Here is a 19,903-nt window from a genome sequence, read left to right on the forward strand (position 1 = left end):
ACCTAGGCTCTCTATTGTGTGGTTGTGTTGTTGGAATACAAAAAGGGTAACTACACCTAGTCATGTGACCCAGGATACTGGAATAGGCACCTAATGGCGAGGACAAGAAAATGGCAAGTTTCTCAATCTGGCACTTTCAGAATGCGGACTTAAAATCCACCTTTATTATTAAAGAGGGTTTCACATTACAATTCCTCAGACAACAAACATGACATTCCTACCCCTGGCCCCAAACAAAGTTATCACTTATTACATATTATAAGGTAACTCAATGTTATATTATGGGAGAGGTTATCCTCTCAGTAGTGAAAAACACATTTGTAAGACTTGTACTCCATAACATGTAAAAGGTAAAAATACACATCCAGCTGTGTAAAACTGCACAGAGGCTACAGTGGAAGGCACCAGACATGTTTTAAAAGTCAAATTACTTGGGTGGCCCACTAATAGTATTTAAATTCTTAACCCTTGGTACCTATAATATCTTTTTACTAGGAACTATCAAGTAAATTAAATAGGGCAATTTGGTGTAAGACAATTTTACCATGTTGACATGAGAGAGCACAAGCACTTAACACCGATTAGCAGCTGTAAATTGTGCAGAGTCTTCAAGCCAACAAAAACATATCCAGCAAAACAGGAGGGGAAATGCAAAATGTTTGGAAGTGATCCTGCAGAGTGGGCCAGGTTCAAACACTATCCTAGAAGGACTGCTTACTCTCTCTACAAATTGCAGTATTTCCATAAGTTTTCTCACTTTAGTATTTATTAACTTTAAAAGGGTCTCTTTCTAAAATGTTGTATTTCCCTGAAGTAATGTACTTAACATTTGTCAAGTGTGCCAAACTGATGCAAATACCGGATGTATGTTTTAAAATCAGTGGAGTGAAATGTGATATTCAATTTTTTCTTTCTTTGCCCAAAATTACTGCTTCAAAAATTCACCACGACTTCACACATTTTTAGCTAATATATATATATATATATATATATATATAATCTCGCAACAAGCTCCCTCTGCCAGCCGGCGTTTGCAATTCCACAAGAAACAGGAGCAAGGACCACCATTAAGTGCACAGAATCCTTTATTAGGTTGCGCTCAGTCGGCCATTACGCGTTTCAGCACCAAAGTGTCTTGATCACTTGACACGTATATGCATCAGCTGACTGCTTTTAAACTTAACAGCATGTTTTTCACTTTTTTCTTTCAGCATTTTTTACTTTCTTAACACACCCATTAAAGTGACAGTGCACACAATTGATTCAGTGGTTTTGCATGAACAGTCTGTTTACAATTGTTTTTCACTTTGAGTATCACCTGAGGTTTTTTTGAAGATCTTGGTATGAATACCATATTCATTCAACTTTTGTAATTCCATCAAATTGTTTTATGTCATATAACACAATTATTTTATGAAGTGCTATGTGCAATAAGATGTATTTCCAATATTTTTACATTCAAAGATATAAAAAAATTATATAAATGTATACATATATATAAAAAATATTAAATAAATAAATATCTTAATACATATATATATATATATATATATATAAAGGAATAAATAAGTCACTAAATAGATAGCCCATAGGTGTTCTCTTTCTTCTATACTCATGGTTCACCGTTTATGCATATATGATATTTTCTTTTTTTATAGCGACAGAAGCCTCTGTCCTTTATGAAGTGCAATATGTGAAAAAAAAGAATTTAATAAATGTGAATTGATACCATGACATCATCTATTTAAAAAACAACACTTGATGCTCCTCCTATGAACGTACTGTACAAAAATCTATGGACTCTTATTAAACATATTTTATAAATGCCGGATTCTTCTTGGATACGAAACTCTGTCCATAAATTACCTCAACGGATTTATTGTTCTAAAATTATTATTTCTTTTTTTCAAATTTTAAAAACATGTATATAAATCTTCTGCCATATTGAGGTCATTTGGATGTTTGGAGTCAAGTTCTAAAATATATCTGGTTTCCAGATTTCTCAGGGCACCCTCTCTGTCTCCACCTCTTTTATTAAAGGGTACACTGTCTATGATGTAGTATTTTAAGAACTTGGGATCTGCTTGATGGGTTTCGTTAAAATGGCGAGCAACTAGGTACACTGGGTCGCAATTTTTAATTGCTCTAATATGTTGCAAAATCCTTTTGTGCCCCTGCAGCTTGGTACTTCCCACATACCTAAGCCAGCAGGGACACTCGAGACAGAGATTTTGTGATCATGTGGTCTCCTGCCCCAAATGCTTTCCCAAAACTAGTGGTGTTTACTCCGTTCTGGCAGGCTTTGCAGGTTTTACACCTGAACAAACCTTTTCGTTGACTTAGCCAGTTTGTTTTTGGTGGTTCAATTGGGTTATTTGCCACTAATTTATCTCTCATATTGGGTGCCCTTTTATTTTATTTTACTATTCCAATGAGGTGCCCTCAAATGAAGACGTTTTAACATCTTTATTTGATAACTCCCGTGTTGTAGTCTCCCTCTCCACATCACTTTATCAAAATGCCCAACACATTTCAAACACTGTGTTCTTGTTCACAGGCTGAAAAAAAAGAGCACGGGCAGGCAGTCATGAGGAACACCTGATAATATTTCCAATTCCCGCCCCAGGTGGATGTATGCAAACTTATGGAAATACCGGATGTCTGTTTTAAAACAAGTAGAGTGAAATTTGATATTCACATTTTTCTCCCTTCGCCAAATTTAGTTATTGAAAAAATTCACCATGACTTCGCACATTTTTAGCTACTATCTCATATGTTTATATGTGTGTGTATATATGTATATATTTGGGGGTGTATGTGTGTGTATATATATATATATGTATATACACAAACACGCACTTTTTCGTACTCAGGTTAGCTTCTGTCATAATCCGCACATGCAGATATAATTTGCTTGAGGATTCGTAATGAGAATAATTAGCATATTACACTCTGCACACCTACATAAATAGCACTACATAAATAGCATATGTAGATGGAGTTAGTCGAAAAAAAAATTGGCTTGCATGTACCAAAATGGACAGTTTCTCCAGAATGACAGCTCTGTGAGACACCCTGACAACCAAAAGTACTATTTAATGTTGCTTTATATAATGCTTTGTTTGATTCACCACAAACCACCTTCTGACCACCCTCATTATGTGAACACAATATTTGTTTCTATTTAAGTCAGTCCTACAGGATATGCAGCATGTATTGGTTTTAGCGTTTACCCTTCTTGGCGTTGAGTCTTCAAAGGAAACCTATGAAAAGTACAAATTCATTAAAAACCATTATTTGAGTTTTACCTTCAAGTTCAGATTCTACATGAGACTTTTTTTGTAATGAGTAATTGATCACCAAAGTACAAAGGGCCACAAGGAAAGTGATACACATTATCTAGTATAGATCTTAGTCTGTATACCGATCATTGGTGATAAAACATGTTCCTCATATTATAAATGAAAGCTCATCAGTCAAGGCCTGTTAAACAGCCCTGTAAACAAGACAGGCGAACGTCTTATTGTAATGTGTTTCCTATTATAGCTTGAATGGAAATGCTTGAATGTTCATCATTGAAGTCCATTTCCCGGATAGTTAAATGCCACTGTCTCAGATTCCTGGGGACAGCAGGCATTCCTTCTGTGATTCGGAGCAGACACAATTTTCCAGTAACGCTAGCAAAGAAGAACATCTTTGAACACAAGTAAAATAAGAAGCAGATTAACGGGGCCTCCAGGCCATAGATTGAAAATGTGTTGTACTTGGGCCTAACTGGTATGAAGGAAAGCCTAACAGTTTTGTGGGAGCTTGATTGGACAATGTCACTTTTGGCAGGATGAGTGAGACAGTTTTCTCCTGCTCGTTTAATGTAGTCTACAGATTTTGCTCCAACCTGTAACACAGAAAATATTCTGCATCAAGACTGAAAGGAGAATATGGGCGGAGGTTGGTGAAGGGCAAAATTCACCTCGTAAGATGCTTCTGTTCATTGGCTTCCTGAAGAGGTTTGTTGAGTAGCTTCAAGCCGTTTAGACAGCAAGAGATAATGTTAGCCTGCTTGAAGCTGGTGTTCCTTTGACTGGAGGGCCAGCAGACAAGGTAAAGTGAGGAACAGAAGATGCTTTCCTGTGGCCTTCGTGTTTCCAAGATGTGTATGACAGTTGCAGAAGTGCCACGGACTCCAGTTTTACCCGAGAAGATTCAGCCATGAATGTTCCTTGGTGCACCTATAACACTAATGCTCCAAATGAGTTCGAAAGCCTCCTGGAACTCCTGATCAGCTTAACTTGGGTTGACTCTGTTCCATCTGCTCGGGCTAATCGGGCATATTGAAGCAAAGTCTGTAGGTTCAGGAACCTTGGATCGTTCTTTTTCCTGACCTGAGGGCAGCTACTGAGGCAAAGGGAAGAGAACACCTGGAAGTAAAAAAGGAATTAGCTCTTATGTCGTCACTGCGGTATCCACTGTATTTGAGAATGTTGCATGATGGCCCATCCAATATATTTTCTCAGACTGAAGTAGCATGTTCTTTCCTGGAGAGCATCCAATGTGGTGGTGTTTGAGCCGGCACAGTGTAGTGGTGAAAGTACTATGTAGGGCCTTCCTAATGTAGATTCTGCTATGTGAAAGTTCAATAAATCAGTCTTTAAATGTGTAATTTATTAAACAGGCTGCTTCCATTTTAGATTAGTACTGTATATAATAACATCTATATTCCTGATGTCGTCATTTTCTTTGTTACTTAATTTTTAAGACTGTTATCTCCTTGGTTTACATTGTGAAACCTTAAAAATAATCTTCCTTCTCAGATAGTTTACGTTTATTATCGAGATATAGGTGATTACGCACCACATAGAGATTTGTAGTAGTGTGGTCCTAAAATGATGATTTAGTCAAAGTTAGTGTGGCTCGTGCACCAGGTAGTACACTCCATCTATGTTGAATTCAGCGTTACATTGTACAAACAACACATTTAATCATATATCCCTTCCCTGCTGCCTTTTGATTTCAATTAATATGCAACACATCTGTTGAATTCTAGACTTTAATTGATGATGCTGTCGATTAGTAAACCTCATTGTTTTATTTGGTCTGCCCTGATTTATGTTTGCCATGACTTGCTGATCAGCTTAAGTTTGTACAGAAATAAATACCAGTGTTTGTCTCAAAAAAAGGTTTGGCATGTTTACTTTACTTCGGTGAACTGTTTCTCTCCTTTTACAAGTTATCAGGCAGCCTGCCATTTAGGGTTGATTCCAAAGCTTTGCTCAGAATGATTAAATGTATGCATAAAGTCCATCCGTATTCGACCTCTTCCAAAGACGCACGTTATGAACATAGCCAGGTGAGAAGTAGCGAAGTATTTGTTGTTGCATTCAACAAGAGGTGGTTCTAGTTTCCACTAGGGTGAATACCCTAGAAGTACATTGTAATTTTGAGGTAAGGTTACATTCAGAGGATGGGACACAAGGAACACAGAGTGTGTGAAGAAGGATGTACGCGCTGCTGTAGGATCTTCATAGTTTCATGTTTTATGTATGCTTTGTATATCCGTTGTACTACTGAGAGAACCTCCAGTGAAGAAGCACTGTTTCTCCGATAGAATTGTGAGGAGGACAGATTTTTTAGGAGAAGGATTGGTGCCAGAGCATGGCTCTGATTGGTTGTGCCTGAAGTTCACGTCCGGGAAGGCAGCATAATCAACAGCAAAGGGAATATTGTCAGTAAGGTTGCTCCTTCTTTCTTTTTTAAGGTAGGCATTGCACAGTGATTTCAAATAAGGTGAAGGCTTTCCCTTTAAAAGGATCAATATCATTTATATTGCTAGACACTGCTTCCTTTCTCTTTGTAGGTGATTTTTTTGGTCATCAGCTAAAACCCAAATATTGGGGTTTTCCTCTTTAAACATTGTTAAATCACTGATCAATCTACATTGCTAAGGTCAAATTACTACTGTGCTGGATATCTGCATGTATTCAAATCTGTTTGTGTATATGAAGAGCTACAGCTCTATAACTAATATGCGTACTAAATCATTGGAAAATAATTCTTCACAAGTTAATGGCAACAAAATAAACCAGGTTATTTCACTTCCAACAAACAAATCTAAAGTAGTTGAAGCACAAAAGCCTTTGCTTAGTAAAAGTTTGCATAACTTTAAGTTATTCACAATACCACTGATATGAGTGGCACAGATATTAAAAATGATCAGAGAAAGAATATGACAACAAAAATAAACTCCCCAAGATGATGAAACCAGAATTTCCCAAATGGTCCTGTTATTGCTAAAGTTTCAATATTAAGTAAATTGATTCTGGACGTGGATAATCATAGCAGGCAATAGAGTGCACCTTTTAATCTGTTGTAAAATGTGGATAGTCAAACCCACTAAAATTACTTGGCTAATCTATTACCTAAACTATTGAATATAAAACTCTTAAAGAAGTTTGGAATTCTAAAGTCTCAGTGTAGCCTATCTCAATGAAAGGCAAATCAGTCCTAACGTAGACAAGTTATCTTCAAGGTATTATGTAATCATCACTCAGGATTGAGAACTCCGACATGGAGATACCATTGTTATTAGCTAATGGTCATAACATCAATATTCACTAAGATTTTGCTAAAGAAGTTGTAGTTATTTGTAAAATCTTTACTGTTTTCTGGCTTAGACTAAAGGTCAAACACTGTAAATATAGATGTTTATCCTTCTGCTGTAAGCATCTGGAAGCACTGTAATTCTTAACCCTTCAACTCCCTTTTAGATTTAATTGACTTCTTGGACCAGCATCATTTAAAGTCCTAGTAAGACCTTGATTCTGAAGAGCTCTGATATGTTCAAAAATATTTTCTGTATATTCCGCCATACTGTCCTCTACAACATTACAACTAATTAACTTTTCTGATGTGTTATACTACGTTTTGGTTGTGTTTTGTCTTTCATGTTGCATGTCTTGTGTGTGCCTATCGTTCTGTGAGCTTCTTTTTAGCATTATTGGTCATCATGTAATTATTTTATAAAATACTTCCGATGCCATATGTTTTTATTGTAAGTTATGTGCATTGCATATCAGTTTAAAATAGCCTTTTTAATTGTTAAAGGGCTTGGACATCTGATAAAGAGGAATCAAATAAGTGATTATTTAGCCAGACTTCTGGTTAAAATATGTTCGCTTCATGAAACCCATAGTAATTACATTTTGTCTACTGTGGTTAAAGGATGGATTGGCAATGTTGCTTCTTTCCCAGCTCCAAGTAGGAAAACGTTTGTCTACATTTTCTTTTGAAAGAAAATACAGCAGAGTTAATTTATACACACCTATGGTAGAATATTCAACTTTTTGAATGGATACCACTTTTGAAATTATTTGATTTGATGATGTTCCACTGTTTGTTGATGAGATTTTAATCTTATTGGAAACTCACTTTTGGATAGAATTTCCTCAACTAAATGTAAACCTCCAACATCCTTTCCTTTATTCAGAACCATTAAAAAAATACTTAAACTTGTCATCATTGGAGACTTCACTTTGCTACTCATAAAGAATTTTTATTTTTCACTGAGTCTTACCTTTCAGACTTCGACAAATATTATTTGTTATCCTCAGGAAATATGTCATATGATCTCTAATCTAAAGATTGAACAACAGACAATGCACTACTAACATTGTAATTGAATTAGATGATTGCTCACCCCATATGAGAACACTGTTCTTAATGACACTAATTAAGGGAATTTATTGAATTCTGTTGAATATTATTTTGACCTTAATGCTGAAAAGTCAACCTCAAATATAGTACAGTGGGATGCTTTCATAGCTAATTTTAGAGGTGAGCCTGTTTCCTCATTGGTTCATTAAAATTAATTGTTTACATTAAATTAAAAAAAATCTGATCTAGAAAGAATCAGTTGCCAACAAATATGAATGATGGTTTATCACATCCAGTAATATTGATTGCAGATTGCGACTATATAAACTTTGTATCGAAGTCTTTACACAGTATAAGAGCCAGTTTACAGATATCAAATTACATAGCTAGACTATATTTTTATGGTCATGAATCAGGAAAATGACTTCTTAATTATTTATGCATTAAAAAAGATAGAAACCAAATACATGCAATCTGTACAAGTCATGGGAAACTATTGTTTTCCTCAAAATCTGTACATAATGAACTTCAGTCATTTTTCCATCATTTATATACTACACCTGCAGCTATTATTTCTAAATGTATCGATGCCTTCTTAACTTTTAGTCATATGCCTATTAGTTCTTAAAGTGCTAAAGTATTAGCTACCCTTACGTGCCTAATGAAAAACTTCATCTCATCACTTAATTATGAGAAAACACCATATACTGATAGTATCCCATCTGTTTATTTTTTATAAAACTGTTTTTCTCAACAAGTTCTATAACATTTAACCCAATTTACAGCGTTTGCCCCTTAATACCCGGTTGCAGGATAATTTTCCAAAGCCTTTTTTCATTTTTTATCCAAAACCAGACAGAGGCCCAGCTAGTCTATCTTTATAGTTCAACTAATAAATCAAGGCAACACAATCTCTGGAAAAAACTGTATTACCCAATTCTTCCATGCCAAGCTGGTTTTATTAAAGGTGGTCACATAATACTAGACTCATTTGTCACATTTTGATTTCAATTTGTAATTCACATTCACATTCAGGATTATTAGCTCTGGACGCAGAGAAGGCATTTGATAAAGTCAAATGTCAGTTTATATTTCAAGTGTTAAACTCCTCCATGTTGCTCCCAATGTATTAATTTGATCAAACCTCTTTATAGCCAAATTTTGGCTGAGATGTTTTACATTGGGATCACTTCTAAGTCTTAACTTATTTGGAGATACTTGACAAAGTTGCCTATTCTCTCCTCTTCTTGTTTTTCTTTTAGCATTTACCACTTGTATTTGGCATTAGGAATTTACCAGGTAACAACAGCACAATAATTTGGAATATTTCTATTAAAACTTCTACTTATGCAGATGATGCTTTGTTTATCTCTCACCCTGAGACCTCTATCCAAGCCATCCTTCAAATAATAAGTAGTTGTTGTATTGTCTTTGACTATGCTCCTAATATTAATAAAACTGAATTCTTTCAAATAAGCGTATACTGCACTCCTGCTATGCATAATAATACTACGTAATTTTGTGTCAAACTAAAAACATATATCATGGGATAGTGTTCACTAATGCTATTCATCATACTATTAAACTCCATAGTGACTATAATAAAAAGACAATTGAGTTAAAGAGATACATGATAAATATTCTTATTTCACTTAAGTTGGTGGGGGGGAATTGAAGCAATAGAAAATATTTTCTCCCCCACAAATATTATATTTACTTTATATTTTGCCTTTGCATTTCTCTGTCTTGTTCTGTAATTTAATTTAGAGTAATACAACTAGAATTAGTTGTAATGAAACTAATAGAGGTCTGGGATATCTGGCATTTACAAGTACCATGCCTTTATTGTTAGACTTGGTTATTATTTATACAGACTAATGATCCAGTAGTATCTCCTACATGGGTTTGAATTGAGAAAAACATAAATAATCCTTTTCAGTTGGTCGTGATTTCTACTTCCCTCTAAGAACCATACTGTGATAAAAAAAATTGCCAGCTATTAAATCTACAGAAAAACATTTAGATTTTGATACGTTTTTCATTTCTGTAATACATGTTCTGAAAGAGCATGAATATGTCACAATCCTATGAACAGGATAGGAAGTGGAGAAGCGTGGCTCAGTGGTTAGAGGCGGCAGATCCGGAAGCTGAGATCGGCCGTGGACCAGGGTTCGATTCCCCGCCTCGGCGGGTCTCGGGCTCAAAATTCCACGGAGTCGACAATTCTCGCTCCGGTGCCTTCTCGACTCACGGGGTCACACTCTGTGACTCTGGGCAATAGCTTGCTTAATCTCCACTACGGCCCCTCGCGGCGGGATGCCTGGCTTTCACCTTGTGGATACCCGGCCGGGGTATCTCACAGGGGAATACCAGGACGGGTTCCCTAAGCAAGCGCCTTGAGACCCCTGGGTTAAAGTGTTGCGCTATATAAATCGAAACACATTTACATTTACATAAATATTAATAATTGTTGGCAATCCAGGGTTGATGCTATAATTTATTATACATCAATATTTGTCAAGGTATGTTATCTTTTCAGAACTACAAAATAAGTGTGGTTTAGTTCCATCTGAATATCGTAAATCTGAAATAATGCATAATGTTAACCGAAGTGCTTTTCAGAAATTCAGGCTTTGCTTACATGCATTTAATTGAACTGGCCAAACTGCATTAAAGTATACATAAAACTATCAAATATTATTATTTTTGGGAAACTTAACTTTCTTCATATATTGACTAAAGGACTGTCAGTAAAAATGACTGTGTATTGTTACTGGATGGCTACCCCTCTCTCTATCAATTCAATCAGACCTCTTTTTACTATAAAACTGCCTGTGATTACAAACCAGACTTTTAAATCTAAAATAATGGACTGCGGCTTATGTTGTTGTTGACTGTTTGATGCACTTCTTATTTGAATCTCCTACTCTATTTAAATTTTGGTCAGATGTGATATTCAACTGTTAATATAATTATTTCTGACATTCTTTTACCATCATTTTTGATAAATTGCTTTCCTTCCTGCTTTTCTGTCATTTGAACATAAAAAGTTAATTGCCTTTCTTGTCACATCAGCTATATTAAATCAATTACTTCTAAGTGGAAGTATATTTAATTGTTATTTGTTCATCTATGGCGGATTATGATGGCTTTTACTAGGCAAGTTGATCAGGTTTCCTTTACCAAGATCCCCAAGACCAAAGTGAGGCGAGAACATCTTTGATGTCTCAGCCCATCCTCCCTCTTGCCTTACAACCCTTTATCACTCCCTTGGTGCTTTGAAAAATAGAAGTAATTTGCTGCCTTATTACCTCTATACTTGAATGCTCCACCCAACCAAATTGAGCCAAGCCTGTCATTTAACGGATGGACCAGGGTTCGTAGTGTTAGCCTATACTTCACACCTAGATATGACACTCCGCTCCCTTTTACATCTATTCAAATAGGGATGTAAATAAAATACAGGAGCTATTGCTATCTGCAGTATAATCCTCCCATTTTAAAATCTAGAAATGTTAATTTGTAGCATGGATGTATTCATATTATCTTCAGAGTGAAGTATTACATTTTAAAATGTATTTTATGTTCTCTTTAGAGCCGCTTTGGAGGAAGTTGAAGGTGATGTGACGGAACTGGAAGTGAAACTTGATAAGGTATGTGTTTTTACTGTAGGACATTTTTAAAAAGTTAAACTTTTATCAGTGTGAACCTTGTTCATCTTTCACTAACTTTAAAGTAAATTGTCCAGAATCCATTCATGTGTTTAGAAGGCTGTTTTTCACTGTGTCAGTCCAGGAGTTCCTTTCGGTTGCAGGTAGTAGCACCCTTCATAAGACCACCAACATGAGTACAAAGTATTTCAGTAGATTATCTTCCTAAAATCATGTCTATTACATCTTTAATCAAAATTGCTATGTTAGATGAATTTTGTAAATTGCTCACACGCCAAATAAGGGTTATATTTAGCTGAACTGTGGAAAAAAACAGTATATAAAGTGACAGGCTAGCTAGAGTTAAACAGACTGGCTTGCTAGGGCTAAGGAAAGCAGCAAAGGTCAGAAGTAAGCTTGAAAGAATGAGATGGAGATTTAGAATGGTGAGACCTGAAAATCCCCTGTCACCGCTGTAAAGCCTCTGCAATAAGGCCACAACCACAGAGTGTAAAGCCCTAGTGTGAGCATAATATTAAAGACACCTATTCAAGAAGTTAGGGCCTGAGTCAGAGGCGTTTATAAATAGTATTATGGGATTTAAGGAAGTCAGTGAATGCTGCTGAGCAAAGGTTTAGCAGATTAACTGATGGAATTGAAAGCTTGTAAGGTGAGATAGCTTAACGTAAAGCAAAGGCTGCATAAATGGAAGAACATTTTCAATGTTGAAGAAACAATGTCGAAATAGTAATTCAAACGCAAAGAAGGGGGATGCAGCTAACAGCCGATTCTAGATGGTAGAACCGATGTTGGTAGAGCCTACAAACTTGGTGGTAGGACGATAAACGTTGTATGTAATGGCATATGTGTAACCGCACATCCGAGTTGTGCAATAGAAAATGAGGGTATATTGGGTAAAAAAATGTACCAAGGTGTAAGAGTCTAAATTCCTCAAAGTGAAAAATGACATTAGAACAGCTCGTGCTTTTAGATTCCCTTAATTTTGACTACTTTGACGACTGTCGATTTACCCTTGCTTTCATTGTGAACAACAAAGGGCTGGCTAATGTAAATGGGTAACGGGGGTATACAATTTGGAATGTCTATTACAGTGACTCAAAATTGCAGTTAGCATTTCGGACCATAATCATCAGTCTTAGCAGTTTAGAATAACTATGTTCCAATGATGGTTCCCTTGTAAAACTAAAATGATGCGATCCTGAGGTTTGTATGCCTTTTGTAAGAAGTATTGTTCACCGAGGTTGCATGTTTCAAAGTCCAAAGTAGTGTGCTGCAGTAGATTCAGTCTGGTGTGTGATGCCAATGTGGTCCTCCTACCATATTATATTCTTTTTAGGTCTGCCTTGTCTGTGCAGCAGCCTTTAGATTTATTGTTTCCTATTCTTTAAAGTATGCGTAGAGTGGTTTTTTACTTCATTGAGAGGAGTATTAGTTTCTCACCTCATGCTTCTGGCTATTTGAAGTCATCCTGTTTTACAGCTAGTGCTTCCAATAGATTGCATTAAGAGGCTTACATGTGAAAAAAGACACTGAATCATCACACTTTTTGCCGAATTCAATTATTTATTTCCTGTATGCATACTTAAGAGAGTAATGCCTTGTTGCAAATGTTCCCATTGTTAGCAAAGCCAGTAGGACAGGCTTTAACGTGATAAACAGTATTTGTGTATGTAACTAACTTAAACAACATTTTTTAACACAAGGTTTATATGATTTGGCATCATAAGCCAGACCTTTTGGCTTCGCCCTTGCTTGTTTTATTGCAGACAGTGTTGTCCTTTGAGATTAGACAGTACATTCTTCCAAGAAAAAAAGTGGTTCAAATTAAGCTACTAGCTCCTTCTCCCTTTTAAAATGTTGGAAATTACACAATGCTGCAATACAAGTAAACGTTGAAAACCATTTAAAGGATGACGAAGGGGTTATTTTTTGTAAGAAAGTGCAAGAAAGAAAACCTTATCTCGAGATTGCAGTCACATAAACCAAAGACCTGTACATGGAGCCAAAGTCAGATTTCTGAACCCTTTGCTTTAAAGCTAATACATACAAAAATGTAATAGAATTAAAACATAGGATACTCGAATACTCAACACTTAAACAATAAATGTAGTTTTAAACGCTTTGGTTTGTCCTACCCAGTGCACTTGTGTAATCTGGATTTCGATTGGGAACTGGTCACAGGTAGACATTCCTTATGTGAGCAGCTGAAGGCAGAAAGCTGATGCTAAGGGACATCCTAGTAGGCGATAGTGCTCTTTACAAATGCACATAATATAACATAACAAGGCCAGGAATCTACCCATGAATTCAAAGAGGATGGCGATTAGGTTATTATGATGATATGGGTCATTTGGGGACAATGGGAAACCAGTTTATGTAGCACTACCATTTTGGGAGGGAGTGTTGGAGCTTATACACATGGTGACGGGATAGTCCATCCCCAGGACGACCCATTCAGTTCTATTTAATTTAATAACTACCCCGAAAAAGAAAAAACTGAGTAGGATGTTCGTGCTGCTAGGGATGGTGAGGGCAAAGAGAAGGATAGCAATTTCATGGCTTAGCCCGACTCCACCACTTCTAAGTAGATGGATAAGAGGTATGAAAGAGTGGGCAACACCTGAATTGGTTCGGATGAAACAGATAAGAAAAGATGATCGACTTGAGGAGGATGTACGGGCATGGTTCGCGATGATTGCAGACCTGAGAGATTCCCAAGATGGGGAGGCAGAGGAGGGGAGGGATACACAACAAACCCCGTAGCAAGAACTTGGTTAGATGGTAACATGGCACTGCACTTTGGACAATGGTTATTAAACCCTATCCGTGAATACAGACATGGGATACCAAGACACCAAAGGGTGAGTGGGAAGAGGAGGACTTAAGTTTGTAAGAAAAGGATATAGTCATTATTGTAATGGTGTTAAATATTACCTTGATCCTATATCGGAAGAAATAGGCCAAATGTTATGTTACTGGAATTTCTGTAAAATGCCCATAAAGAGTGTTAAAAATAAAAAAAAGTTTATGTAGTACTAGAAGTAATTTGTGTTAGGTATTCCGAGAGGAACCTATAAAATTAGTAGAGAATGGGATGTTTATCTCCTGTTAGAGCCTATCGAGAAAATATAAGCAATTTATGTAAATAAAGTTTTAGGTAACTTACCATTTCAGTCAATGAAACATTTGGCAGAATGGCTCTCACATTGTGCCGGTTGCCTTTCTAGTATATTTTTCATGGTAATTAGCTGTATTCAAACCCATTTTTGTCATTTCATTTCAAACTACTCATCATACAATTAGAGAAATACACTACCGCGGACACCCAAGAAGACATTGCAGTGCTAGTGAGTCTACCACAAGAGATGTTCTGAAAAGCCATATTAAGAGCACTTGCTATTTTATGCATACTATTTATAGCTTATAATCATCAGCAAGAAAAAAATTATCTTTTCAGACTTGGGTTAAGAGAAAATAAGTACCTTCGGAAAAACTAACCATACGAAAGCAACAAGCCATCATACCTTTCTAAACAACAAAGATGCCTTTTTGTTTTTTAACATTCTACTTAAACCAAGCCCAGCACTGTTATCCAAAGACTTATACCCAGAGATAATATGTAGCTAGTTATTGACTTGAGATCTTTAGAAATCACACTCCTCAAACTCATCACAGAGCAAACCGGAACATCAAGCTGCTGAAATTGATGATCTCATTGAGCAATAAGCAAAATGCAACTGGAATTCTCTAATGGGGTTTAACTCTAAAGTAGAGAGGTGCCCAAAAATATAACATAGCTGATAAACAGAAGAATGGGTACTTAGAACTATTCTTAACAATATCATCAAACATATATAAAGCAGGCCTATTGGCTTTGTCAAAACGTCACCTATAACGATAATAAAATATGTTTTATGCATTCACACATTGAAAAGTTTAATAATAGTGACAAATTATTTTCAATAAAGTATTTAAAAAAAAATTAACATGCCATTTTACATTTGTTAGGCCACAAAACAAAGCCATAGAATCAGCCTCAAGGGGTTCCTGCACTCCAGCTAAAGGATGTACAGCTCCAGCTTATAGTGCTTTGAAAGTAATGTTAAGCTCCCCTGCAGTCATAGATTCAATGACCTAGAACACTTAATACATTTTTTTTAATGTTGGTGTGCAGGCTGCTGTGCTCCCTGCAGCCTTCCACAACATTTAGAAGAAAAAACAAATACGCTTAGTGATGCTTCTGCCCCTTTTTGCACCACAACAGGCATAAAATATTACAAAAACTTAGCCCTTACAAGCCATTATGGGACCCTCCCCAGCTGGAGTGGTGTATATTAAGTAAGCGGCTACAATGCTTATTCCACATTCTCTGCTTTCTTTCTTTTTATTTTGGGAGGGGGCCCTGTGCCTCCCTGTAGACCTTATCGCGACCCTGAGACCCCATCCCCCAGGGCAGAAGGATTTTTTATTTGGGGATGGGGGGGGGGGGGCTGTATTTCATTATTGTTGCGGAGGGGGCGTGTGGCCTCCTACCCAAGACTTGGAAGGGCCCCGGGATCCTACCCCATGGTGCAAAGTTTTTTTTGACAGGGGGCAGACCCCGGGGACCCTATCCACAGGGCTGAATTATTTTTTGTAGTGTGTGGGTTCCCCATCCGATACTCAGAAGGACCCCAACAATTCCCCCCCCCCAACCCCCAGGGTTGGATTATTTTTTGTGGGAAGTAGTGCCTCCCTCTTCGTATTACTGAGTGAACTCATGTATTTCCTAGTGCAGAATATGTTTGGGCATCCTTATGGAAAAAGGGTCCGGGAACATACAGACAAAAATATTTCACAGATCGCCACACGGTTCCAGTTACCTATGTAGTAAAGTATTATTTACTAAACGGTCAAAGAGACTACTTTCTAGAACGCAGTCAGATGTTAGCAATTTATATTTTGAAACCGAGGTTGAGACCAGTAGGCTAAAAGTCCTCAAGTAGTGAGGTTTTAAGCCGTGAATTACTAGATACGCTGAGCCAACAAAAAGCCCACTGCTACTTTACTAGAATGCCAATAACAGCAACGTCACCCTGTTAGCATGGTTGTTCTGTAGCACCCAAGGTGTAAAATATTTTAACCCTTTCGATGCTCATGACGAGCTCAGCTCGTCATGATGCACAGTTGAGCTGTGCTGATGACGAGCTGAGCTCGTCATGACACCAGCAAAATGGCAATTTCCAGCACAGGGGGGGGGGAAAACGCCTAGCAGCCAAGGTGTTAAAGACTGTTGAGATTCTCTTACCTGTCTTGCAGGCATTATAAAAAGTTTCAGACTAAAGATGATCTTTTTTTTCACAACTCATATTCACTCTCAGTCATAGGTCCAGATGCTTGACATAATGGATGCTCCTAAAGGCTGTATCAAACTTCCTTCTTATCACATGTTGGTGGCCAACAGTTGACATTTCAAATTTGGCAACTAAACAGAATAATAACTGAGATTAAACGTTACCTTGTTTTAGTCGGGTAAAAGTTGATATCTTGAGAATAGGTTACCTCTATCTCTTGATTCACACCTTAACTTCCTTTAGTACCTCTTATTTAACAACTCCAAAATACGCTGCAAACCCAAAGGGTAAATATTCCTCTTAACCCCTTGTATGCATTGGACGGCCCCTGGCCGGCCGACGTCCTGGTGGGCGTGTGCGTCGGATGGCCGGGAGCCGTTCGATCTGCGCACCAGTGGAATTTCCCCGCACCATGGGGAAATTCCGGCCGCGGTCAAAGGGTTAATAATCCCCCTCAATGTTTTGAAAAGTATAGTATAACATTCACACATACTTCTGCCATCGTTCAGCAGCTCTGTGTTTACCTATGTTGCCAAGCCCAGAATTTTATCTGCAACAAGTTCAATATGCATTAATAATATTTCAGTCGTCCTGATTCTTTGAATCAGAATGTGGTTCGTACAAATGCAGATTTATTTGACCTACGATGAGGGTGCTCAGTTCACAAAGCAAAATAGAAGTACAGTTTAGGCGTGTGTTCTGCAAGCAGTGCAGATTGCGGTTCTGCAATTTACTCGAACTTTATTTCAGAGGCGGCTCCTCCAGTATGGCGGAGGTGCGCCAACCCACTGCCCGTAGAGGCAAACGAAAATTAAAATGATCGAAATGCAGATCATTCTATTTTTCACCCTGTGGCTGAGTCTTGGGGGACGGGGTCACAGCAGGGGGGAGGAGTGGTGGGCATTGCCATCAGTGTGCATGACGTGACGGTTTGGCCAGCAGTCTTAGGACGGCCAAACCGTCATGCACACTGACAGCAGGCACAGGCTCCCAGCTCCCAAATGGAGCGCAAAAAAGCCCGCTCTGCCCAATCCCGACACTGCTCTCATGGGCATGAGAGCAGCGTCTGGATTGGCCGTGGGGGAGGCTGGGAACCTTAGCCCGCCCCACGCCCCCCACAGAGCAGCAGGAGACCGTCGGGGACGTTTTTTAAAAAGATTTTTTTTTAATTGTGTGGTTCGTTATAATCCCCCGCCCGCACTGCCCCACAACATTTCCCTGACACAAACTTATTAATTTATGAAAACATATGAAAAAGTGGGGGGCACTCGGGGCAATGTCCAATAAGTTACCAATATAAGTGACGGTTTACTCTCTCAAAGAAGTAAATCCCCCTCTGGGTTAAAGATTCTCAGAAATGTTATCTTGTGCTCAGGTTTACTAATTTACTCCCAGTCGTTCCTGGTGTAGGCCAAGAAAGTTGCCAGAATGAGGTGTTTTTCTTCTTCTTAGTTTTCTTAAGTGAGTTTTGCTTTCTTGTCTAAACGTCAACTTTTGTAAATGCGGGTAAAAATGTTTGGCCGTTTCCTGTTTTATTAGAGATGTGTCTTTCGAACGACACAAACCGGTAAAGTCATATTGTTCAATGCATTTAGCCGTTTTTCAAAATCTGGGGAGACGTTACTGATTTGGAAATTTAAAAAAAAAAAACTGAAATCCACTTGATTAACTTTTATATTATGTGTGCGTTCCCTTCTCCGTAACGTGTGGCAACTTTTTTCTGTGATCCCATGCTGTTTAATCAGATCAGCGTGCACAACTCAATGGGATGTATATGAATTAGTTGGAACGAGTAAATATGTGCCTTTTGTGCTATTAATTCAGTCGGTAGCTCGAATTCCTTTTCACCTTTTTTCATCTACCCCTATGTAATTTTTGTATGCGCCGTTCCCCACCGATATCAGAATGAATTGCGATTTGTTTAATGCTTGTTGCCTTTAAATAGCATATTTCCTTTCATTGAAAAAAGTAGTAAGCTACAGGAATGAAGTAAATTAATGCCTACGAATTCTGGGGAAGTTGATAGAAATGTATTTACTTAGCAAGTTAACGGGACACTTTTTCCAGCAGCTGTTGGTGCAATTAGAACTATTTTTTGCAGCTTGAAAGAGCGAGTTGCTTTACCACAAGCATCTCGACATCAGATTTGAATTTGCTGAACGTGGGTGGTGTTTTTGGCATTAACATATGGCACGAAGAGGCGCGCAGCTCTATTTTTAAATGATTTCAGATGTAGACGTGTTAATGAATTCTCTTTACCACCGCTTTTGCAAAAGTGTACAAATACATATGATCCTAGAATGCATTTGTAGTTAAATAGTCAAACATTATTAAACTCTACATTTGGGGGCGAAGGGGGGTCGGTGTGATCTGGAAGGCTAGGACTCACTTTCGTGATTAAAATGTTGTGTCCATTAGGAAGCTTGAAATTAAAAATAATAATAAACTCTTTGTGTAGTGTAGAGTTGTGCAAGGCAGCTGGATCCAAGCCATATTTTCAGGGCATTCAGTGAACGTCAGTGATTTTTATTTAGATGTATTATTTGTAGATGTATCTTCTGTGGCTAGCTGATAAAACCAGCATGAACCTGCCCTTTCTGAACCTACATTGGACGCCCATGATGTAAAGCGTCTAAAATGCCTTGATACGTCCTTGAATTTGGTGAAAGGGAGTTTCAAAAGACACTGATGCGGTTTAAAGGTTTTTTTGAAATTTGCTCCACCTGTTCTATTTTTTTGATACATTTTTAACAGTCTAAAAAACGCAGTGCCTCGATTGTTTTACACTTGACACTGTAGGCAGAGAGGGCAATATCCTATTTCTTAATCTATGTTGGGTAAATGACATTTTTTCCCATTACTATAGCCCACCTTGCCACCCCCTGACCTTCCAAAACAGGTACTGTTCTTTAGAATAATATTAAACTTTCGTTAGGGAGAAGTTACCATTTCTGCAAAGTGCCATGGTCCTCAACTTCAGTACGTTAAAGAGCTGTTCATATTCAGTGTTATTTGTCAAAATGTGAGGGAAGTACCCTAATACTTTCAAAAGGGATGGGTTTATGAAACCTAAAACAGCAAGGATCCCTTTCCAAAAGACTAGAAATCGAATGAGGTAAATATATAGGTAAACACTGTAAACCAACCTAACATCCGGATCATGTGCTATAGGTACTTTGTACAAGATACGATTGCAACAATAACCACCAATTTTACTTGAAAGAGACTTTTCATTGATACGTTGCTGGA

General features: G+C 37.6%; 1 protein-coding gene across 1 annotated transcript in view; it reads left to right on the top strand.

Annotated features, from left to right (window-relative positions):
- ACAP2 (ArfGAP with coiled-coil, ankyrin repeat and PH domains 2) overlaps positions 1–19,903 on the top strand; it is a 320,820-nt gene that overhangs the window by 63,294 nt on the left and 237,623 nt on the right. Inside the window, exon 2 of the mRNA XM_086944277.1 lies at positions 11,246–11,303. Within this exon, the coding sequence (XP_086800403.1) occupies positions 11,246–11,303 (58 nt within the window). The remainder of the gene's footprint in view (positions 1–11,245; positions 11,304–19,903) is intronic.

Source organism: Lissotriton vulgaris, chromosome 11 (assembly GCF_964263255.1).
Source record: "Lissotriton vulgaris chromosome 11, aLisVul1.2, whole genome shotgun sequence".
In the NCBI taxonomy this organism is placed as follows: Eukaryota; Metazoa; Chordata; class Amphibia; order Caudata; family Salamandridae; genus Lissotriton; species Lissotriton vulgaris.